The sequence below is a fragment of the Elephas maximus genome, chromosome 1 (assembly GCF_024166365.1).
Source record: "Elephas maximus indicus isolate mEleMax1 chromosome 1, mEleMax1 primary haplotype, whole genome shotgun sequence".
Taxonomy (NCBI): domain Eukaryota; kingdom Metazoa; phylum Chordata; class Mammalia; order Proboscidea; family Elephantidae; genus Elephas; species Elephas maximus.
Genome location: NC_064819.1, coordinates 11953264 through 11978792, shown reverse-complemented (window position 1 = coordinate 11978792; position 25529 = coordinate 11953264). Strand labels below are relative to the sequence as shown.

The window sequence follows — 25529 nt, the reverse complement described above, 5'->3', positions numbered from 1 at the left end:
TCTAGTACCTGGGAAGCCCTGGTGGCGTAGTGGTTAAGCGCCCCAGCTGCTAACCAAAAGGCCGGCAGCTCAAATCTGCCAGGTGCTCCTTGGAAACTCTATGGGGCAGTTCTACTCTGTCCTTTAGGGTCTCTATGAGTCAGAATTGACTCGATGGCAATGGGGTATCTAGTACCTGTGAATGTGACCTTATTTGTATAGTATTTTTTTGAAGGTATAATTAGTTAACACAAGATCATACTAAAGTAGGGTGGGCCCTTAATCCAATATGACTGGGCTCCATATAAAACAGAGGAGTAGAGACAGACTAACATAGAGAGGAGAATGCCATGTGAAGACAAAGGCAGAGACTGGATTATGCTGCATTAAAACAAGGAATGCCTGGGGCTACCAGAAACTGGGGGACAAGAAAGAACCTTCCCGTAGAGCCTTTGGAGAGAGAATGGCCGTGCTGACACACTAAATTCAGACTTTTGGCCTTTAGAACTGTGAGACGATAAATTTCTGTTGTTTAATCAACATAACCAGTTTCTGTCGAGTAGACTTGACCCATGGTGACCCCGTATGTGTCAAAGTAGAACTGTGCTCCGTAGGATTTTCAAGACTGTGACCTTTTGGAAGCAGATTGCCAGGCCTGTCGTCCGAGGCACCTGTGGCTTAGTTTGAACTGCCAGCCTTTTGGTTAGCAGTCGAGAGCATTAACCATGCGCGCCATCCAGAGACTCTTTGAGACTTTGGTTGTAGTAATCTGTTATGGGAGCCCTAGGACACTAATATACCCCATACAAAAATGAACTTGGCATGGAGCATAGGCTTAAAAGTAATAGTTAACATTATAAATGTTCCAGAATCAAACAAGAGAAGCTTTGTGAAATTGAAGACTTCTTAGGACATAGAACACTGAATTAATCATAAAAGAAAGACATTGATAGAAGACACCATTAAGAAAATGTAAACAAGCCACAGACTGGGAGAAAATATTTCCAGTACCTACTATATAACAAAATACTTATATCCAGAATATGTAAAGAACTTTCACAACTCAATCCACCCACTCCTCACTTATCAGCACAGTTAGGTTCCAAAGACCAGACCATTATGCAAAAATCAGCATTGTGCAAAAATGGGGGATGTCCACATCGGATCCCAAAATGGAGGATGACTACATAATTACATAAATGCCAAATTACATCATTACATAACCGCCAAACCACAGAATCATGGTCTAGCCAACATGACACATAACCTGGACCATCACAGCCAGCGTTACTCTCACCTTGCACCTCGATATTAGTTACTGTCAGATGCATGGATTAACGTACAAAATAATAGATTTTTTACTATTGTCGTAAATGGGAAATGTCAGATAATGAGATAGTCTGTAAGTGAGGAGTAGATGTACTAAGAAGGCAAACAATTCAATAAAATAAAGCTTGAAAGATTTGGATGGATGATTCACAAAAGGAGATTTATGAATGGTCATGTTAAGTTTGTCGTCATTAGTCATCGAGGAAAAGCAAATTAAAACCCCAAAGAGATGCCACTACAGACACACCTGAATGGCTAAAATGATGACATTGCTGGTGGAATTCTAAAATAATACAACCACTTTGGAAAATAGCATGGCTCTTTTGTATAAAGTAAACATACACTTAAACATAGGACCTTGCAATTCTGCTATCAGACATTCACCCAAGAAAAATGAGAACGTATGTCCAAAGAAAGACTTATTCATGAATGTTACAGCAGCTTTATCTGTAACAGCCAAGTACTGGGAACAGTCCAAATGTCCATCAGCGAAGAAAGGTAAACAAATTTTGGTATATGTCTGCAATGGAATACAGGTAGACCCCAACTTATGATGGGGTTCCGTTCTGACGACTCTGTCCCAAGTCATTTCTAACACATGTCGAATCCCTAATTTTTTCTTAGTTTTCATTATTATTACCTTTTATTATCAGTATCTTTATGAACTCAATCTTTATTTGTCTTTGGGACAAATAAAACTTACGGATGTATCTTAATACATACATTCATACATGAAAATATACACAAGTCATAAAAATTTACTCTGATGATGAAGAGTTGGGCAATGTTGGCATTTTGTCAGTTGCAGTGATAACTCCAGCTGTGGAAGGTTCTAGATCATCTGAATTATCCCTGGGAATGAAGATGGCGTTTCTAGTCAGGAAATTAGTGACAGTTCTCTGTATGGTCCTCTTCTTCTTTTCTTCATATATTTCACAGTAACATCTCACTGCTTCCCTGACCTGCCTGTCGACTTTAGCAGACGAATCAGCATTTGGGTCCATGTTTTCAAGCAACCAAAACCCCAGGTTTAGTTTAGAAAAAACTTCAGCTAATCCTTTCACTGTAAAATTACTAACTATAAGATGTGAAAAAAAGGACGGTCGTCAAGTGCGGTTTGTCATACCTCGAATATGTTGTGAGTCGGGACTCCCTGTAGTACTAATCAAGGAAAGGAATTAAATACGGATACTCGCTACAATATTGTTGATTCTTGAAAATATTTATTTTTAGAAAAGAAGAAGCATATGGTGTAGTTGAATTTTTATGAAATTCAAAAGCATGAAAACTAATATATAGTATCATAAAGCAGAACAGGGAGTTTCTGAGGCTGATAAAGGGGAGCTGACTCTGAAGGGGCACAAGGGAACTTTGGCAAGCGAGGACCATGTTTCCTGTCTTGTAGCGGAAGAGGTGTCTCCATTTATTAAAGTGCATCACACTCTTCACCGGAACTAGATGCCTTTTATTATATGTAAATTACATGTCAGAATTAATTTTTTAAAGTAGTGCTTGCAATCTCTGAATATTTGAGGGTCTCCTACAGGAGTCAGGTAAGAAAATTTGTAGAGGTGCAGTGCCTTAAATCTCATCTTTTTGGTTGTTCTTCACCCAACAATATCACAGTAATCCCTGAAGGGAAAAAAGATGAAATCCGGATTGCTATCTGAAATGCTTGTGCTAGTGGTCAGATAGCACCAGGAGCTTCACCTAGTAGGTGTTCTTTCCTCCCTTTACCGACCGTCTCCCCAAGTGTCACTCCTGGGCCAGCCATACAACAAACAGACAATGGCAAATGAGGGTCCCAGTTGGAAGACACAGTGCTCATTGCGCAGGATGAGCAGAGCTGTGGGAAAGCAGAGATTGCACGCATGAGTAAAGACAGATCAGCACCGACTCCCGCCCTGATTGTTTTAAAGAGTGTAGAGGAAGAATGTTCCAGGAGAGAAGAACCTCTCTAGCTGAGAGACAGGGATGAGCAGGGGAGAGACTGGCTCACCTGGAGCAGAGAATTCATCATGGAGATCCGTAAGACGTAATAACGGACCTAGGTTGCAAAGGATGAATGCTGGTCTAGGGAACATGAATGTGTTTGAGTAATACACTATACATTGTCTTTTTGAATTTTAAGAAGTGAGTTGAATATGTTCCTAATGAAATGTGTTATGACTCATATGTTAGTTTCAGTAAGATCCTATTTGGATCATAACATAGATGACAACAAGTAGCCATTGCAGTGTTTTAAGCCTGGAAATGAAAAGATCAAAGAATAATACATCAAAGGGAAATGAAAGAAACAAAACAAAACCCCTCTGAAAAGTAGCTTGGCATAGTCTTAAGATCCTGGTGTAAAAACAACTAGGTTTTAGTACCTGTTCTGTTCTGGAAATTTTGTTTCGTTTTTTACTCCTTTTTTTTTTTTGTTAGTTTAAAAAAAAAAAAAGATAGGGTTATATTATGTCATTTCTAAAGGCCTTTTTGTTTCTAATTTTCTGAGTCTACAAAAAATGAAATTTTGTATGCATAATTATTGGTGATACGATGTTAGTATTAAGTAATCATGGTGGAGTTTTGGTAAATTTCACTACACCGAAGCCAGTGAATGTGATTAAGGATGGGCTTTGGTTATAACGAAGTGTTTCTGTATTTTCTTTGCAGGGATTAATCATTTCATGAAAGAGACAGTGAAGAATTGTAGAAGAGATGGGTTTGTTCAGACCGTTTTGGGAAGGCGCAGATATTTGCCAGGAATTAAAGACAACAACCCTTACCATAAAGCTCACGTATGTTGAAATTTCTCTGGATTTTTGACTTAACATTTTAATGACTTGTACTTTTTCAACAAAGACTGAGCACTGCTAATCTCCCTTTCGGGGACCATGAGCATATTAATTGGCTCTTCTGTCTATACAAGGCCAGCCACTGGCTTCATTAAGGATTTCTGAAGTGACGGCACATGCGGTATTTGCAGAACACAGCCTTTAGGAGACTCATGTAAACATGGGTTTATTTATTTATTTTTCTAAATTTCATTTTGTTGTTGAGGATATACACAGAAAAACATACACCAATTTAACAGTTTCTATGAGTACCATTTAGTGACACTTTTTTCCATTCTTCTAGTTGTACAACCATTCTTATCTTCCTTTTCTGTTTCTCCCTCATTAACCATTGTCCCCTAAGATTGATGTCCAATCTTTTGATTTCCTGTTTTCACTTTGATCCCATATAGATAGTCCTTAAAAGAACAATGCTGAAAGCAGCCCTTTTTTTTTAACTGGTTAAGCTGAACTGTTTGGGTTTAAGAAGACTTCAGGGAATATTTTTTGGTTTAAGGTTTAAAGATCATCTCAGGGCAATGTTTCTGGAGTTCATCCAGCCTCCATGGCTGCAGAAAGTCTTCAGTCCATGAGAATTTGAAATTCTGTTCTACGCTTTTCCCCTTTTGGTCAGAATTCTACTATAGATCTTTGATCAAAATGTTCAGTAATGGTAGCTGGGTACCATCTAGTTCTTCTGATCTTATAGCAAAGGAGGCAGTTGTTCTCAGAGGCAATTAGCCACACATTCTAACATAAGTTTACTTAATAATACTTCAATTAAAGAAGTCCTATTTCAGTAAGCCAGATATTTATTAGCTTTGTTGTAGATAAGTTGTAAATAATTTCATTCTTACATTTGCTAATTATTTTTTGTTTCAGATACCATGTCCTTATTTGCTCATATACTCATATACTCAGAGATTAATTAGCAAATGACTAAATCGTGATTTTTTTCTACTCATTCTACTTTTATTCTTATTTTAAAAGCACTATCTCATCAGTGGTTATTAGGATACCCAAAATATTAAACAGGGCTATTTTCAGCATCATTTTAGAGATTTATTGATGGTATTTGCTTAAAATTGTGATTAAAGTCATTTCTGAAATCATTGAGATTCATGCAAGTATTTTGTGTTTCTGAGCATCCAAGTTTCTGTTACAGTCCAAATATTCCTGTTTTAACTGGTTGTATTCTCTCCCTTCCCCCCACAACTCTGCATGTCAGTGCCCAGTACACATGGTATATAATGGAAATACTCAGACCCAAGACCTTTAAACTTCTGTCTGGAAACAAGAAGCTTTCAGAGCACTGATGCTTTAAGGTACCACGGAGGATTAGTTGGCTTTTTATTACTCCTTCACTCTGTAGCCTCTCCTGTGTCTACATGCAGATGTTTATCAGGCTTTTATCAGATCTCTAAGAGAACTATAGTATAGTTGATGCACTAGGAAAAACACGTCTTCAGGATATTTATAAAAATAAATAAAAAATAACATCATATAAGGAACCTCTACGGGGCAGTTCTACTCCATCCTACAGGGTCGCTACGAGTCAGAATTGACTCAGCGGCACTGGGTTTATACTCATTAAGGAGCCCTGGTGCCACCGTGGTTAAGTGCTCAGCTTCTAACTGAAAAGTCAGTGGTTCGAACCCGCCAGCCGCTCCATGGGAGAAAGAGGTGGCAGTCTGCTTCTGTGAAGATTACAGCCCCGGAAGCCCTGTGGGGCGGTTCTGCTCTGTCCTGCAGGGCTGCTACGAGTTGGAATCGACTCCGCGGCTTGTATGCTCAATTACTTAGGCTTCAGGGAGGAGATCAGACTTGAACAGACTCTTGAAGGTGATTTAAAGTTTAGATTGTTAAGAATGAGAAAAGACAATCACAAGTGGGTAACAGTTTGAGCGAGGAGTGTTTAGAAGCCCACCTGGTAGGAATGGAGATCAGTATTTGAGTGGTAGATAGTTTTGGACCAGCCAGATGGGGCCAGCTAGTGGAAGGCTTTTAATGCAGCCCGAGGAACTGGGACTTAATTTATCAGGAGTTGATTAGGTTTCTTGGGATTTGCATGATGAAAAATGGAATATAGAGTTACCAATGCTAATACACCATATAATTTTGTGAAAACTAATATTTTTATACCTAAAGATGTGAGACTAATACTTTTCCATGCAAAATCCTTAAGAATCAAAGTTCTACCTAATTTGTTATGTTGTTGCTGAGAGAAAAAAAATTCCTACCCTCTGAATTTGGAGTAAACAGCCAGATTTATTTTTTGGCTTTGTTTCATTTGGTTTTACTTTTTGTTTAAACTTATGTTTTATTGAAAAACACACAGAGAGAAAGTGCAGAAAACAAATGTACATTTCAGTGAATTATCAGAGCTGCACCTGTGCAACCACCACCAAGTCCAGAAACAGAATATTGTCAGCACCCCGGAGCCTCCTCGAGTCTCCACTCACGGGGTCCTAGAAACAGCTACTGCCGTAACTGGGAGCTCCCGCCTCCCCGAGTCTCCACTCACGGGGTCCTAGAAACAGCTACTGCCGTAACTGGGAGCTCCCGCCTCCCCGAGTCTCCACTCACGGGGTCCTAGAAACAGCTACTGCCGTAACTGGGAGCTCCCGCCTCCCCGAGTCTCCACTCACGGGGTCCTAGAAACAGCTACTGCCGTAACTGGGAGCTCCATAGCTTTGTGCTGTGTACTTTTGAGCGCTGTATAAATCACACATTATGTATTCTTTTGTGTTTAGCTTCTTTCAGTCAAAATTACGTAGGCTAGAGTCCTTGGTGTTATTACATGTAGATGGAGAGTGTGTGTTTTCTTGCTGTATGGTACTCTGTTATATCTATTTTGTTGGTGGTGGTGATGGTGGTGGGCATTTAGTTTTCCAGTTCGGAGGTACTATGGATATGTTGATATGAACATTTTTCATAGAAGGTTCTTGGTGTACATGTGCTTGCATTTATGTTTGATAAAGACCTCATCATAGAATTGCTGAGACATAGGATATGATTGTCTTCCGCCAAATTGTTTTTCTTGGTTGTTGTAGCAATTTTTCTTCCCATCAGAAGTGTATGCAAATTCTTGTTGCATCCTTGCCAACACTTGCTATTGTCAGTCAATATAATTTTAGCTGTTCTGGTGAGAGTAGAGAAGTATCTTGAAGTTCTAATTTGCATTTCATAAATACTAATGAGATAGAGCAACTTTACAAATGTTTATTAGTCATCTAGCTATTTTTTTTTCTTAGAAAAGCAACCTTTTCAACTTGTTCAGTTTTCGATTAGGTTGTCTGCCTTCTTATTGATTTGTAGGAGGCTGTTATTGATTATGTGTGGGGAAAATATTCTATACTGTCTCATTAGTAATTTTAGACAAGGAGAGGTTATTAACTTTGTTCTTAATTTTTTTGTTTTTCGAGAAATAGCGTACGTGCGGTAAAGGGCACAAATCTTAAGTGTAAAGCTTGAATTTTTACATATGTATATACCTATACAACCACCATCAAGATGCTGATATAGAACTTTTCCAGCACCACGGAAGGCTTCTTCATGCTGAGTCTGAGTCAGTACTATTCCGCCTACACACACACAGAAAACAATAGGTTAACTTCGTATGAACTTTAATGCACTCATGCCATATGGACTCTTGTGTCAAGCTTTTTCATTCATCCTTAGTTCTGTGAGATTCATCAGTACTGTGTGTAGCTAGAGTTCATTTTGCTGAATAGTATTCCGTTGTAGAAGCACACCACTATTTATCCATTCTACTGTTGACAGGCATTTTGGTTATTTCCAGTTTTTTGGCTATTAGCTGCTATAAAAACCAAAACCAAACCCATTGCCATTGAGTCGATTCTGATTCATAGAGACCCTATAGGCCAGAGTAGAACTGCCCCATAGGGTTTCCAAGGAGCAGCAGGTGGATTTGAACTGCTGACCTTTTGGTTAACAGCTGAGCTCCTAACCACTGTGCCATCAGGGCTCCGAAAGCTGCTATGGGCATTCTGTTATATGTCTTTTGGTGAATATGTGCACCCATTTTCTCTACCTAAGATTGGAATTGCTGAGCCGTAGAGTAAGCATATTTTTACCTTAAGTACGTACTGCCTAACGGCTTTACAAAGTGATTATCTCGCTTTACATTCCCACCAGCTATCCGTATGTATCCATATCTTTGCCATTACTGCATGTCATCGGTCATTTTATTTTTAGCCATTCTGAACGGTATGTTTGCGTTTCCCTGCTGACTAGTGATACTCAGCTCCTGTTAAAAAAAAATGTTTATTGAGCATTTGGACGTCTTTTATCAAGGCTTGTTTAAGTCTTCTATGTTTTTTTTTTAATTGAGTTATCTGTCATTTGCTTACTGATTTATGGGAGTTCTTTATGTATTCCTGATGTGAGGCCTTTGTTTGCATGAATTCGTCAGTCTTTTCTATCATCCTGATGCTTTCCTTGATCTGTTTAAGAAAGCCTTCTCCCCAGCATCAAGAAGATATTCTCTAGAAGTTTTTTGGTTTTGCCTTTTACATTTACATCTACAATCAACCAAGAATTGAATTTATGTTACGTGAGTTGGGTCAAGTGTCTTTTTTTTTTTTTTAGTCAACTAGATATACAGTTGTCCCAAACTATCTATTGAGAAGACTGTCTCCCCCTCTGCTCTGCAGTGCTACCTTTGCCACAAATCAAGCTTCCAAATAGGGTGTGTCTATTTCTGGACATTGGATTCTCATCTGTTGTATTTGCCCATCCTTTAGACAGCATCACACTGTCTTAGTTTATGGAGCTTTGTCAGAATTCTTGATATATGGTACAGTAAGTGTTCTGTGTTTTCTTTTTCTTTTTTAAAGAATATTTGGCTATTCTTTGTTCTTTGCATTTCCATATAAATTACAGAATCAGTCTGTCAATTTCCACACAAACATAAAATCCTGTTTGGAGTTTTGATTCTAGGTGTCTCAGTTACCTAGTGGTATTGTAACAAAAAATACCACAAATGGGTATCTTTAAAGAACAGAAATTTGTTTTCTCACAGTTCGGGAGGTAGAAAGTTCAAATCCATGATGTAGCTCTAGAGGGAGGTTTTTCTTTGTCGATTTCAGCTCCTAGTAGCCAGCGTCCTTGGAGTTCTAGGGCTTAGAGATGTATCTACTGTGTGTGTCTGTCTCTATACGGTCTGTTCACCCTACGTGTCTCTGTATTTTGCTCTTTTATAACTCAGAAATAATTAGGTTTAGGACCCACCCTACTCTGGTATGATTTCATCAACATAGCAAAAAGAACTGTCTTTCCAAACAGGATCACATTCACAGGTACAGGGGCTGGAACTTAAATGTGCATTTTGGGAGGGATATAATTCAATCTACAATACTAGGAATTTGAAAAGTTTTGATGCTACTATAAATAGGATTTTTTTTTTTTATATATTTTCTGTTTGCTGCTGGTACATAGAAATACAATTGCTTTTATTGTTATTCTTTTGTCTAGAAACCTTGCAAAAATCACTTACCAATAATTTATCTGTAGAAGCTTTTGGATAGACTCTCTAGACAGTTGTAATCTGAAAAAATACAGTTTTATAATAGCCCTTTCAAACCTTATTCCTTTTTTTCCTTTTCCTTGACTCCTGGCTGAGACCGCTAGTACGATGTGGAGTAGAAGTAGTGATAGTGAGCATCGTTGCGGCCTCTCAGGTCTCAGAGGGAAAGTTTTAAACATTTTACCAATAAGTAGAACTTTGCTTTAGGTTTTTAATAGATCTTGTATCAGACTGGAGTCCTTGGGTGGCACACACAGTTAAGCACTCCACTACTAAAGGCTGGCTGTTCAAATTCACCCGGAGGCACCTCGGAAGAAAGGCATGGTGACCTGCTTCCGAAAGATTGTAGCCACTGAAACCCTGTGAGGCGCAGTTATGCTCCGGCACGTGGGGTCATCGTGAGTAGGAATTGACTTGATAGTCACTGGTTTGGTTTTAGGACTTTTTTTTTTTTAAGGTTGCTAATTTAAAACAATGGAAGTGATGTGGTAGTCTCAAGATCTACTAGAATGGCAGTTCTGCAGTTGTTTGATATTGTTTGATACACAATTACGTTAGTTTGTTAATTATGTTGTTTTAATATTCTTTACCCTTACTTTATTTTATTTGGCTATTTCTGTCACCTGTTGAGAGAAGTGTTTTAAAAAGTCTCTTACTGTGGTGGTCAGTTTGTTCCTCCTCACAATTGTATCAAATTTTGGTTGTTGTGCTTTGAGGCTGAGTTATTATGGGTATACAATTTTTTTGTTGTGGTAAATGTGTATGTAACAAAACATTTGCCATTTCCCCATTTTTTACTTGTATAATTCTGTGACAGTAATTATATTTATCATGTTGTTCAACCATTATCACTCTTTGTTTGCAAAAATTTCCATCATCCTTAACAGAAGCACAGGGTCCCTTGAGCAGTGCGCCCCCTTTCATGGGTATAAACCAAAACCAACCAAACCCATTGCTATCGAGTCAATTCCAACTGATAGCAACCCTACAGGACAGAGTAGAACTGCTCCATAGGGTTTCCAAGGAGCAGCTGGTGGATTTGAACTGCTAGTCTTTTGGTTGGCAGCTGAGCTCTTAACCACTGTGCCACCTGGGCTCCTTCATGGGTATACAAATTTATAACTGTTACATCTTTTGACCTTTTATCATTAAGAAGCAGCTCCTTCTGTATCTCCAATAATGCCTTTTAAAATATACTTTGTTATTAATTTGTGTTTATGTGGTGTATCTCTTTACATCATTTTACTTTCTACGACTTTATATGTGGTACATGTAAGCTGCAAACAGTTGGGTTTGTTTTCCCTTCAGTCTGAAAATCTGTCTTTCATTTAGTCTGTTCACACATGAGGTTATTACTGATATGTTTGCGTTTATGTCTACCTTCTTACTGTTTGCCTCTTATTTCTCTCACCATCTCTGTATTACCCTCTTTTTCCCAGCAGGTGCCTTAGATACCATCTTCATTTCTCATCATTCCTTTCTGTATTCCTGACCTTCCGTCTAGTAGTGTTTTCCTTCTCTCTGAAGTGCACCCTTGAGATTTTCTGCGTTGCAGTGCTGCTGCCGGTGATCACTTTGCAGTTTTTTTTTTTTTCCCCTGAATATGTTTGTTTTACCTTTTTTCTTCAAGGTTATTTATTCTAGAATTCTAGGTTGCCAGTTATTTTCCTTCAGCATTTTTGAAGACCTTAGTCCATTGACCTCTGGTTTATATTATTTCAATTGAGAAGTCAGCTATTAGCCTAATTCAAGATTCAGCACACTTCTTTGTAAGAGGCCAGGAGCTAAATAATCTCTGCTCGTTGGCTATTGGGTCATTGTCACAACTAGTCCGCTCTGCTGATGTACGAAAGCAGTCACAGAAATAAGTGCACGTGGGAGTGCGGTTGTTTGCCAATAAAACTTTATGTATAGAAACCGGACGCCGGCAGGGTTTGGCCTGCAGGCTGTAGTTTGCCGACCTTGGGTCTAATTGTTGCTCTTTTGCCCTTTCGCCCTTTTTCTCTAGTTGCTTTCAATATAGTATTTTCCTTTCTGTCTGGTTTCCACAGATTTTCTGTGCGCCTAGGTGTGTGTATGTTTAATTGGTCTTTTTGTTAAATTGTGCTTTAGGTGAAAGTTTACAGCTCAAGTTAATTTCTCATACAAAAATTTATACACATACTATGATGGGACATTAGTCGAAATCCCTATAATGTGACAGCCCACTCCCACTTTCCAGTCCGGGTTTCCGTGTCCATTCAGTCAGCTCCTGTCCCTTTCTGCCTCCTCATCCAGCCTCTGGACAAGAGCTGCCCATTTAGTCTTGTGTGTCAGCATGAACTAAAAACACACTCTTCACAAGTATTATTTTATGTTTTATAGTCCAGTCGAATCTTTGTCTGAAGAGTAGGCTTTGGGAATGGTTTAAGGTCTGGGTTAGTGGAGTCTGGGTTTCCTGGTTCTTTTGGTCGCTTGCTGGAGCCATCATTGTCTACCTCTTTATGTGATTTGGTATTGACTGTCGTCTCTGAGCCATCAATAAGTTATTATATTTATTTATTATATGTTTGCTTACTGTGTCCTAGATTCTTGTTTTGTTTTGATATGCCCATAAGACTGGTCGTGTGAGCTACTTTGATTATTTGCATCTTTGAACCTCTCACATCTCACCAGGTGGTTAGAGCTGCTACTAGATGTGTGAGCCCAGGAGTCCATTTACTTTTCTTGTGTGGATTCAGCTCAGGTGTCCAGGTCGTTGGTCACTGAGTGTGTGGTGCAGGGTCTCACCTACTGTCCTAGACAGGCAGGGCTATTTAGGGGTGATTGGAACAGGCACACGTACCTGGTTGCAGAAGGGGGTTATGTGCTGAGCAAGGTAGTGGGCTGATGGCTGTCCCTGAGTGTCTGGGTGGAAGGCATGTCCCTGTTCCCTAGAGTGAGTAGGTGGGTGGGTTTTGCATCTGGACTCTGAGCACCCAGTGCTGTTGGCTGTAAGGACTGGGAGGCACCACTTATTCTCAGACCCTGTAATGGGTGGCTGGGTGGAGCAGGTGGAACCGCCAGTCCTCAGGTCCCTGATGTGAGTAGATAAGGATTCTGTTTAATAGGCAGGGCAGTGTCAAGTGTCATGAATCTGTCACTCCCCCTTAGCTGGTGCAGTTGAAAATAGGCTTCAGGTATATAGCCTGTTGTACTGTGCTAATGCAGGCCTATGCTGTTGAAATGCGCTCACACAAGTCTAGGCAGGGGTGAAAGGCATTCGAAGTCCATGGACCCCTTATGCCTGTGCCTAGGCAAAGGGGCTGTGCCTGCCCTGAGGTTCCAGCTTAGAGGAACTGGCTGATTGTTTTTAACTTTTTGTTTTGTATTTGTTAATTTGTTTCCTCTCAAAGTCAGGAGAATGGCTCAGGATGTGCAGTGGCTCCCAGTCCTGGCCAAGGGGCCATGGCAATCACTGAAGCCAGACCAGGATGGGAGCAGAGTGGGGAGGTGGCGGGTGAAGGGGAGAGAGAGATTCCCAGAGGAGGGAAAGGTTATTTTGATCCTGCGCAGTAGGTTAGACTCTTGCACCTAATTTTTGCAGCTGTAGCACTGCCTCCCCCTGGCACCAGAGGCTTGTGTGGACTCTCTGCTGCCTGGTTTCTTCTGATATGGTAAAACCCATCCTGAGCGCTACTGCTTGCCTCAGCCCGTGTGCGCCAGCCATTCCATCCTGCAGAGTGTGAGCTTGCTCAGGTCTGGCACTTCTTCGCTGCTTCTGAACTGTCTCCCCCTCCCCCTGCCACTCAGTCCAACTCCTCAACTTTGTCTTTGATGTTCAGGGCTCCTAGACTGTCACATAGGATCAATTCATTTGTTTTTTTTTCAGGTCTTTGTTGTAAGAGGGACCACAGGAAGCGTCTGACTGTTCTGCCATCTTGGCCCCATCTCTTAATTAGTTTTTCTTGGGGGTATTAAGACTTCTTGAATCTCTACTTGATATCTTTTGTCAATTTGGGAAAATTCATACATATTAAAAAAAAAAAATTATTGCTTTCTCTTTTTGGGACTCAGGCTATAAATTTACTAAACTTGTTTTTTCATATCCCTTATGTTTTATATTCTCTAGTCTGTATTTTCCATGTTATTATGCTTTATTCTGAGTATTCTAAGTTACCTTCCAGTTTGCTAATTTACTCTTTACTTTGCTGTTAAAACTAACCACTAGGCTTTTAAATTTGGCTATTTTTATTTTTCAGTTCTAGAGTTTCCATTTTGCTATTTTATGGTATTTGATTCCCTGCTGAAATACTCAATTTTGTCTTTTTTTTTTCCTTAATATATTAAGCATAATTATTTTATAGTCTAATAAGATTGATTATAGCCCGGAGCCTGATAAATCTTGCATTTTATATCCCTGTAGTTTGTTCTAACTTTTGTTTTTCTTAGCTTTCTCCAAAGACAGTTATATTGTCTCAACTCCTTGTTGTCCTGGTTATTTTTATTGAGTGTCAAACATTGAATATGAAAGATTGTGGAAATAATCTGAAGCCTATATGATGATGTTACTTTTATTCAGAGAAGATTTACATTTAAATGCTTTTGGCAAGAGACTAGAATGACCAACAAATAGGATCACTTTGATCCAACTTCAGGAATAGAAATGATTTGAAGCAAGGCTATTAGGATGAATCTAATGTCTGGTTTTATCTTTTTTCCTAGGGTATTGATTTTTGGGCCACAACCTGATAGTTTAATAGGCCTCCCTCTACTTTTTGGCCCCTGAACCCAAATATTTGTTCCCCAAGCCTCTCAAGACTATCAGAGACTCTGCTCAGCTTCTTTGCCTCTCAGCTGCCTCTTCAGGAATCTGTTGATTCCCTTTGAGATGAGAGAAATGGCAGCCTCAGTGTCAGGATCACCTCCTGTGGCTTCCTTTTTCTCCTCTCCTACTTCTCCTAGATGTCTAGGTTCTACAATTCTTCACTTCCTTTTAGCTGTCTAATTCATTCAAAGAGGTATTTTTATATACTGTCCAGCTTTTCCACTTGTTGTCAGCGGAGGGTTGGTCCTAATGGCCTAATCTTCCATTACCAGAAAACAACATAATCTCTGTATAGACGAAAACGTCCTGATAACCAATGGCCTTTGCTTCGTGGGACACAAAGCGAAGACGGGGACACAAAGACTGCCCAACCTTTCTTAATTTGGAGGAAAATCAAAAAATATCAGTATCATGAGAGTGAAGTTTCTATTTTTGCTTGCTTCTGTCACAGTCAAAACAACCCCGGAATTTCAGTGACATATGATAAGAAGCTTTATTTCTTGCTCATTTTACCGTTTGACTCTGGGTTCACTGTGGCTCTCTTACATATTATCTTTATTATGGATTTCAGAATCAAGGAAGAGCCCCCATCTGGGATCCCTTCTTTTGCGGCAATGTTGGATAGCTCTGAAAATTTCTTAGATGTGCTGTACGTCAGTTTTACTCACATTTCATTGGCCAAAACAAGTCAAGGCCATCCTTTCACAAGGAACAACATTTCAGATCACATGGCAATGGGTGAGGCTATGAGATTCCACAGAGAAAGGCAGCAAGTAGTAGGAACAATAATACAGTCCATACACAAAGGAATACAGTTAGTAGAACTCTGAAATTCAGTCACTCTTTAAGAACAGTGACAGCTGTTTAAAGTGACAACAGTGAGTCGTGTCCCTCATGGAATACCTTTGCTATTGTTTATCATAGGCTGAGCGTCAGGCTATCAACACAACAGTCCAAGGATCAGCGGCTGATATTGTCAAAATAGCCACCGTTAACATTCAGAAGCAACTGGAGACCTTCCACTCAACCTTCAAATCCCACGGTCATCGGGAAGGAATGCTCCGAAGTGACAGAAGAGGTTTGTTCATAAATGAGGCCCCCACTCTAACATGGTGAAAGTAATTGTATCAGAAAAGAAAAGAGGAAGTATATTTTTAAATTGAGTAGTACCTTATTAAACATGGGATGTGTTCAGTTTATTAGATCTTCTTTTCTTCTATAAACCTTCATAGCTCTATTTTTGTCTCCTTTATTTGATTTATTTTTAGGTACCTTAGATTTTATTGCTACTCATGTGGATGGGATTTTTATTACATTTTCTTATTATTACTAGACTATTATTGGTGAATATAAATGTTGAGTTTGTGTATTGATCTTGCCTCTAGTGACACTGTTGAACTCAATAGTTCTAATAGATTGTGAGTAGTTTCTAGGATTTTCTGTGTTCAAAATCTTTGTCTGCAAATAAGAACAATTTTATTTCTTTCTTTCCAATGTTTATTTAATGTTTTCTTGCATTGGCAAGAGACTCCAGTAAATATTGAATAGAAGCAATGTTCGCAGGCATCCTTGTATTATTCCTGACTTTATGCAGAATCCTTGTGATATTTCACGGTAAAAAGTGTTTGCCCAGGTTAAGCAAGCTCCCCTAGTTGGCTAACATTTTTTTGTCATGAATCAGTGTATAATTTTATCAAATGCTTTTTCTGTGTCTGCAGAGGTGACCTTTTGTTTTTCTCTGCTCATCAATTATGTGTTGAATTAAATTCATACATTTTCTATTAAGTACACTTCACATTTTGGGGATAAATTCGGCTCGATCACATTTTTTTTCTTTTTAAAAAGTGTATCTGATTGAACTAAGAATCACACTCCTCACATGTATTATTTTTTGTTTTATCATCCTATCTAATCTTTGTCTGAAGAGTAGGCTTCAAGAATGGTGTCAGTTCTTGGTTAACAGAGCACCTGAGGGCCGTAGTTTCGGGGGTTCCTCCAGTCTCTGTCAGACCATTGAGTCTGCTTTTTTTACATGAATTTGAGTTCTGCCCCACAGCTTTCTCCTGCTCTGTCTGGGACTCTCTGTTGTGTCCCCTGTCATTGTCATTGTCATTGTCATTGTCATTGGTGGTATCTGGGCACCATCTAGTTCTTCTGGTCTCAGACTGTAAGAGGAAGTATTTTATATTTTATTTCTCTAATGTAGCATTCTCAAAAGTTTTGGTTTCATGATGTCTTTACACTCTTTAAAATTATTAAGGGTCCCATGCTTAATAATAATGAGCTTCTGTTCATGTGAGTTATGTCTACTAATATTAAATATATTAGAAATTAAAACCTAGAGAACTTAGCTATTTATTATAATAAATCCATCGTATGTTAACATGAATAACACATTTTTACGAAAACAATTTTTCCAAAACAAAAGAAAGTTAGTAGTAAGAGTGGCTTTGTTTTTCATTTTTGTGAATTTCTTTAATGGCTGGCTTAAGAGAAGACAGCCGAATTCTTTTATGTTTCTTCATTCATTTTCTTATGATATTATACACCCTATACCTTCTGGAAAACCCTTCGTACAATCTAGGGTGATAACTGTCTCATTTGCTGGGGACTGGGAAATTTCTCAGGATGTGGGAATTTTAGTGCTAAACTTCACACTGTTGGTCACGCTAGTGTACACTTCCAAGAGAATGAGAGTAAAACGGGACAATAACCACTTAGTGTTATTATGAGACTGGTTTTGACCTTGCAGATGAAGGGGTCTCAGGGACTGTCTATGGTCCTCAGACTACACTTTAAGAAACATGTTGATTTTTCTATCCGCGATCCAGTGTTCTCTGAAGTTAGGGAATATAGTCTGAGTTGACCTCCTTGTCACATACGTTTTTTTGCCCATATTGCCTCTTTTTTTCTGTTATTACTTTCAAAATTCTTCTTCCTACGTTCTCTCCTTATTGCTTGGATAGATCATTTCTTCTCCTAACAAGTGCACAGACATTTCCCTTCTTCCCTGCCCGTCAACTGCCCAAACTTCCTCTTTAAATACTATTTCACTGTCACTGAGATTGTTGTCAAACCCTGGCTGCAGCCATGTTTAAAGTTTTCCAGGGAAGAGCTAAGAAGGTTTGAGGCATAAAGGGGAAGAATAAACTGCTGAAGAAGGGGCAGAAGAGGTAGATTTTGAGGTTTGCTATTTCCAGAAGAGCTATATGTGCAGTTTAGAGAATAATACAGCTAGTTACGTAGATATAAAGATGTCCACTCATACACAAAAGTGCGTAGATTCAAAAGCCTGTTTGTCCGCCCAACAGGGATCGTTAATTATATTCTCTTCAATCCTGAAAAAAAGTATTAGAAGCCACTTGTTCAACATTTTGTGTGTGGAGTTATATATGGGCTTATTCACACGTATACTTATATAATTATATCTAGAAAGAGAGTATGTATGATCAAACTTATTTGGGGAAAGCACCTTGTTGTGTATTTTGGGGGATTTAGAAGTAAAAACTATCAACCAATGTTTAAATTTAAAATCTACTAAGGGAAAATAAGATACCTGACTGTGAAATATTTACATAAATCTTCAGAGCAGAGTGATGCAGTGTCAAAATGAGGACATAGATAGTAGGTAACAACCTTAAGAGTGAGTTGAAGGCAATGTGGATAGGTCATTGAGGATGACTCCTTGGTCCATGCTGGGTTACAGGTAGGCGGTAGGTCGGTGGGGCTAAAAAGAGCTGAGCCTCAGGAAACAGACCACACAAGGAACAGGAGTGTCAAGGCATTCTGGCCCAGAAGCTAGGTCTCCAAGGGAATCAATAGGCCAAAGGTGTGATAATCAGCAGAAAAGCTAGATAGTCAATGAGGTGAGCTAAGTGGGACCCAATGGGGCAGATTTCAGCCAAACTGGTAAATGGACATACAACCTTTGCAGCCCTGTATGGACACAGCTTGCCCCGGCCTCAGCTGTCTTTGTTCTCTTACCTTGTGAGAGCCAGCCAGCCACCTCTGAGCAAACTTGGGCTTCATGCAGTGACAGTGAAAAGAATTCTCTCTGAGGGAAGCACCAGATATTACAAGAGATAGTACCTGTACTGGGTCTGAAGGATAAGTAGGAAAATTAGATGGCAGATGGGGGCAGACAAGGGAAGGCAGTCACTCAAAAGACATTCATGTTGAACTTTATCTTAGTGCTCAGAGGACCATGATCTGTCCCATGAGGCCCAGCTAGTTAGGAAACAGAAATTAAGAGCATTATAGTGATTCTGTTGAGAAACTACTGAAAGGCATGGATCATTTCCAAAGAAAGTGTATACGCATAAAAAAAAAAAAAAACTAGACTCTTACATATAACTTCAAGGGATTCACTCTTCGGCGTCCGTATCTCGGACCCTAGGTTTAGAATTGTCTAGAGTGAATGGCCCAGCTGGGGAAGCACCAGTTCTACCAAAGTGACACATCTGTCTGTAAAACAACAGCAAGTGTCCCCCGTGTAAAACATGCCCAATGACAGTGCCAGCTCACTTTCCTGGACCCGGAATCAGGCCCCACCCTACAGTGGGGCTATCACTCAGAAACAGGGGCAGGGGGACTGCGTCGCGGGAGAAGATGGGGTGTTGATGGGTTTTGAGAAATAAGTGAGGCTGGAGTTTGGAGCAGAATTTTTTTTATACTCCTTTTACTGACTCCTTTTCAGGGAGGAAGTTGATGGGGATTTGAGTTTACCTGACGGGTGGGCTAGGTGGCAGCCAATTAGTAGTTATTTTGTGTTATTGTTATTATGCATTTTAATCTCTTAATTAAAATGTCCCAGAGTTTCTCAAAATTTCTAAAAACTTCTCCCGTGGCACAGTGGCACGCTGATCAGCTTTGGTGCTTTTTCTGTGGGGCAGGCTTGTTACCAAGGGGAAGACTGCCGGGGATGTTCTGCCCAGTCCGAGGAGGCTTCTTCATCCTTCAGCTCCATGATGAACTCTTATATGAAGTGGCCGAAGAGGACGTTGTTCAGGTATTTCTGCTGTGTGTGTCCATTCCGTAGGCAGCTAAGACACTGTAAGTCAGACAAACAGCTTTTTATCCTGCGCATGAGGCTACTAGAACCCTCCCCTACCCCCAGGATGGCCGTATGAATATTGAGTCTTTACAGTTGGAGAGGAGCTAAGTAGTGCTCAGTTCCATGCTCATTCTTAAACTAAAGAAATCCCTGATGCCAGAGATGCTTTTGCTTGGGAGAAATCAGATGGGAATTTGGAACCTTGACCTAAGTTTCAGAGCTCCGAGCATTCTAGCTAAAACTGTAAGACATGCCTGCCCGTCAATAAAGGCCAGAGTTTAAGATGCCTGGTTCTCTTCCGGTTTTAAGCACCATTAGGTGCTCCTGTTGGGGTTATCACCTTCCTAGTGGGTGGGCTGGGGAGCGTTCTTCTTTGTTTGGACAGAGAGTTTGTTAACCATATTGTTATTATTTTGTAGGTAGCTCAGATTGTCAAGTCTGAAATGGAAAATGCCATAAAACTTTCTGTGAAACTAAAAGTTAAAGTGAAAATAGGTGCCAGCTGGGGAGCACTGAAGGACTTCGATGTGTAATCGTGCCCTTGAATAAGGCTTCCTGGGGAAGCTGGTAGGTAGTCAAATGGCAAGAATAGAGATTGCCCTTTAACGTACTTCGTGAAAACAGGAACCACCAAGGCTTGATGGATTTACTACGTTAATAAGTGATAATTTCAAAATATGTATCAGGGTCCACTCTCTGTAGTGTAAAAACGCTTCTTTTTTGGAGGTGAAATACCAAATTTAATAGTTATACTCACTCTGAAAGAGTATCTATGAAATTGCCTTTTATAGTTTACTGTGGCTTTAAACAGATTCCGAACACATACTTGAAATATGCACTTATCATTTTGGGTCCTCATCTGTCTGAGTTGAGCATGAAGAAAATGAAGCTGCTAGCCCAGGGGCATTTTTCAGGCCCTCATCTACCTCTTGACCAGGATTCAGACACCTGAAGTGTAGACCTCAACAGGACCCATAGACAGTAAGGATTTGACTTCACTAATGCCACTAGGGCCAGGCTAGTGTGGTCCTTCTCCAATGTCAGTTTAAGACTACCAAAGTAGTGTTTTTAAATAGCATTGGCTAATAAATTGTAAATTCTATGAAATGGTAAGATTTGGTGTGAACGGAGTCTCCGAATGAGTGTTCATGAAACGCTGTTGCTGCTGCTGCTTTTTTCCTCCCCGGTTCGCACAGTGAATGTCTTTGGAACACTTAATGCATTATATAAAATAAGCTCCACCTCTTCAAGAGGTGCCCTGTTCTGTGAGATCAGGTGATTTGACTGCAGTTTAATGTAATACTGCCAGAGAAAGAAAGCGCCCCTCACCAGTCCTTAGTGCCCCTCTGCTGTTTGTGGCCTGATGAGTATACCCACACTGAAAAAATTGTACTTGGTGATCTCGGTCAGAGGTGGGGAACTGACCTTTTTGCTGTTGAAATAAAATGAATTTCTGAGAAACTTTACATCAACAGTTCCGTTTTTTTCTTTATTTTACTTGTATTTGGTCTAAGAGTATCAGAAACCTAAGCCCCCTGTTTACTTATTCTGCAGAGCATGTGGAAAGTATGTATTATATTCATAAACAGTTATCAGAAGAACTTTTTGTTTATTGATCAGAATAAAGAAGAGACTTTCTTTATCAATAAAGTGTAACACACTGTCAGTAGTTGAGTATTAGTGCACGAGACATGCAGCACATAGCTTTTTGTTCGGTTTCTTTTGGTGGGCAGAAGAATCATTTCCTGAGCTTTTCGCATATTCCCTTTTCTCGTGCTTCTCAGAGAGAAACGCTGTAGTGCTGTCATTATTCTGGGGGTTTGACATCCAGCACAAGAGAAAGCTCGTGTATTCTCCTGTGAGTGTTCTCCTAACCCGAGGCCAGCACACAGGCCGTCTCCACCTCACTCTGCAGCTGTGGCCCTGCGTGTGGAGCCACATGCATTTTCTCATCCTTTTTAACCTATCTATCAGCTGGAATTAAAACAAACAGTCCTCATTTTGCATGCTTCAGATGTGCACGAATTCCAGTTACCCAGTTTATTTAAATAATGTTATTCTCCCAACAACACAATTCAAATTTCAGCTAGAGCCACTGTCACACAGCCTCCGTGGGTCCATGTCACCCCACCTACAGGCTCCCTCAGTGCCTTTTTTTTCCAGTTTCTTCTGCCTCTCCCTTTCCTTTTTCCCAGCCACCTAGCCCCATGTGCTGTCCCCGTCCCTTCTTGATGGGCTGTGCCACACCACTCAGCTAGAAAGACACCAGCATATGGCCTCCCTGGGTCCGCACCACCCCACCGACAAGCTCCCTCGGCACCTTTTTTTATTTTTTCAGTTTCTCCTCTCTCCCTTCCTTTTCTTTCTCTTGACCATCTAGCCAAGTGTGCCATCCCTGCCCCTTCTTCACAGGCTGTGCCACACCACTTGGGTAGAGAGCTACCAGCACACAGCCTCCATGGGTCTGTGCACCCCCATTAGAAGGCTCCTTCAGTGCAATTTTTTTTTTTCTGGTTTCTTCTTTCTCCCTTCCCTTCTCCCGCCCACCTAGCCCCATGTGCTATCCCCTGCCTTTTTTCACAGGCCAAGCCACACCACTCAGCTAGAGCCACCAGCACACAGCCTCCACGGTCCTGTGCTGCATCCACTGGCTCCTTCATTTTTCCGGGTTCTTCTCTCTCTCTCCCATCCTTCCTTTCCTTTCTCCTGCCCACCTAGCCCTGTGCACGATCCACACCTCTTCTTGACGGGCTGAGCCACCATTTTTCTTTTTTTGCTTCTGTTTCTCTCCTTTCTCTCACCCACTTATCTCCACACATCACATTCTCTCCCATCCCTCCTGCCCAAATGCACCGTGCACCAAGCGCCATGCCCCTAAGCATTACCAGTGCAGACTACTGGACCCTGCCCTGTGCTGCCCCTGACTGCATCCCATGGGCCCAAGTACAGTCTGCAAATGACCCATCCCCATACATCCCCCCACTAGACCTGCCCTGTTGCACCATAGTGGGGCGACTGGCCCTGCCCACCTGGACAAGGTCGTGAGAAGCACCCACAGATGAACAAGCAGCAAAGCGTGCCGTGCCTGCCTGCCCAGACATTACACAATTTTTCAAAAAAGGACAAATCTACAATCAATAAGCAAAGAAAGTAATTCCTGAATTTCCCGAAGACAGCAGACAGTATCAAAACATATTAAAAAAACAGGACAGGATGGCTCCAGAAAATGACCAAAGTAAAACACCAGGTGACCTTCCAGTAGAAGAAAAGGCACTGGAACTACCTGATAGGGAATTAAAAACTCTAATATTCAGGGCTTTCCAAGAGATGAAGGAAAATGCAGAGAAAAATAAGGGAAAAAAAGTACAAAACCCAGGAAAACAGAGAAAGCAGTTAAAGAATTCAGGAAAATAATGTTAGATGCTTTTGTGTCGGTTCTGACTCATAGCAACCCTATGCACAACAGAACAAAACATTGCCCGTCCTGCGCCATCCTCACAACCGTTGTTATGCCCGAGCCCATTGTTGCAGCCACAGGAACAAAATGCCAAGCAACTAGAAATCATACAAAAACAGCCATTAGAAATCCAAAAGATAAACAGGCTGTCAGAAATGGACAGTGCAATAGAAGGTTTTAGGAGCAAATTTAAAACAGTGGAAGACAGGATCAGCAAAATTGAAGACAAATCCTTGGATACCATTTTGTTTAAGGAAAAATCAGAGAAAACAATGAACAAACCCTGAGAAGGATGTGCGATACAATCAAAAGCAAAAATTTGCTTGTGATCAGAGTTCCAGAACAGGGGGGAAAACAAGCAAACACAGGATGTTTGAAGATTTGCTGACAGAAAACTTCCCATATTAGTATCATGAAAGATGAAAAGCTGACCATCCAAGAAGCTCAAAGAACCTCATATAGGATAGACCCCAAAAGAAAAACACCAAGACATATCATAATCACACTCACTAAAACCAAAGACAAAGAATTCTGAGAGCAGCTAGAGAAAAACAAAAAAAGCATATACAAAGGGGAAACAATAAGACTAAGCTCTGGTTACTTGGCAGAAATCATGCAGGCAAGAAGGCAATGGGATAACATATATAAAACCTTGAAAGAAAAATATTACCAACCAAGAATAATATATCCTGCAAAGCTCTCGTTCAAATATGATAGTGAAATTAGGACATTTCCAGATAAACAGAAATTAAGGGAATACATAAACACCAAAACAAACTTACAATAATTATTAAAGGGGGTCCTTTGGTTAGAGAACCAACGACATCAGACAACAACCTGAATCTAGGACACAAGACACCATCAGCCAGATAACAACCTAGGCAGTGAACTCTCAAGGATAAAACACAACTAAAATATTTACAACAGGGAACCAGAAACGTGATGGTGAATATTAGTTTGAGAAGGAAGGCAAAGTAGTCCTTTTCTCTATCTGGAACTCTGGGAAGAATGCAGCAGAAGAATGAAAATAGAGGTTAAGTGGAGAGTGGACCTAGGTTATTCTCCTGAGTCACTTTCAGCTCCTATGTGGCATGGAAGCACTTGCTGATGAAGGTCAAAGACTACAGCCTTCAGTTTGGATTACACCTCAACATAAAACAAAAATCCTCACAACTGGACCAATAGCCAACATCATGATAGAGAAAATATTTAAGTTGTCAAGGATTTCATTTTACTTGGATCCACAATCAACGCCCATGGAAACAGCAGTCAAGAAATCAAATGATGTATTGCATTGGGTAAATCTGCTTCAAAAGACCTCTTTAAAGTGTTAAAAAGCAAAGATGTCACTTTGAGGACTTTGGTGCACCTGACCCAAGCCATAGTGTTTTCAGTTGCCTCATGGGCATGTGAAAGCTGGACAATGAATAAGAAAGACTGAAGAAAAATTGATGCATTTGAATTATGGTGTTGGCGAAGACTATTGAATATACTGAATATCCATAGACTGCCAGAAGTATGAACCAATCTGTCTTGGAAGAAGTACAACCAGAATGTTCCTTAGAAGCGAGGATAGCGAGACTTCATCTCACGTACTTTGGACATGTTATCAGGATAGACCAGTCCTTGGAGAATGATATCGTGCTTAGTAAAGAGGAGGGTTATCGAAAAAGAGGAAGACCCTCAATGAAATGGATTGACCCAGTGGCTGCAACAGTGAGCTCAAACAAAGCAACGATTGTGAGGATGGTGTGGGACCAGGTAGTATTTCATTCTGTTGTACACACAGTCACAATGAGTCGGAACCGACTCAAGGACACCTAACACCGTGTGGCATGGAAGGTATGTATCCAGAAGCTCCCCCAGCCCTGTAGGAAATGTAGATGTAGTAAGTAGCTAAGAGCCAGTGGGTTTACCGTAGGGCCACTGAGGCTAAGCAACAGCTGGGGGTGGGAGGGGGGACTGGACATGCTACAGAAGCTGCAGGATGAACAATCTAACTAGGGGCCAGGGTAAGATAGAGAATCCAAAAGGGATTCACAGCCAAGGTGAGGAGAGTTAGCAAGTGAGGACCACAGGGCTCTGTCCAAAACAAGAGAGCAAACTACCTCTCACCAATTGTACTTCAGCACCTATCAGTGAAAGGTTCTCAAGGTAGACAACTCCAAGGCAGTACAAGACTCCTCTCCCTATGCCCTGAGGTCATGTAAGCTTTCCTCTGTGCCCAGAAGCCATCTTTCAGGAAGGAAGAGGGACAGAATATCTGAATGACCTTTAGGAAGAGGATTCAAAAATACGGAAAAGTAAGTATAGAAAATAAACAAGCTAATTAATTTTCAGAAACCAAAACCAAACCCATTGCGACTGAGTCGATTCTCACTCAGAGCAACCCTATAGGACAGAGTTGACCTGCCCCATAGGGTTTCCAAGGAGCAGCTGGTGGATTTGAACTGCTGACCTTTTGGTTAGCAGCCCTAGCTCTTAGACAAATAACCTGTAATAAAGATTCAGACTCCATTTTTTGATGTTTGACTGCTGACAACTTTAAAGCCAAACCC

The 25529-nt window shown here is 40.5% G+C and overlaps 1 protein-coding gene across 2 annotated transcripts in view; it reads left to right on the top strand.

Moving 5' to 3' along the window:
- POLQ (DNA polymerase theta) overlaps positions 1 to 20994 on the top strand; it is a 115165-nt gene extending 94171 nt beyond the window's left edge. For both annotated transcript variants that reach the window (XM_049877546.1, XM_049877555.1), the window contains 4 exons: positions 3967 to 4091; positions 15386 to 15539; positions 19354 to 19469; positions 19934 to 20994. In XM_049877546.1, coding sequence (XP_049733503.1) covers positions 3967 to 4091; positions 15386 to 15539; positions 19354 to 19469; positions 19934 to 20047 — 509 coding nt within the window. In that variant the 3' untranslated portion in view covers positions 20048 to 20994. The remainder of the gene's footprint in view (positions 1 to 3966; positions 4092 to 15385; positions 15540 to 19353; positions 19470 to 19933) is intronic.
- Positions 20995 to 25529: the final 4535 nt, after the last annotated feature.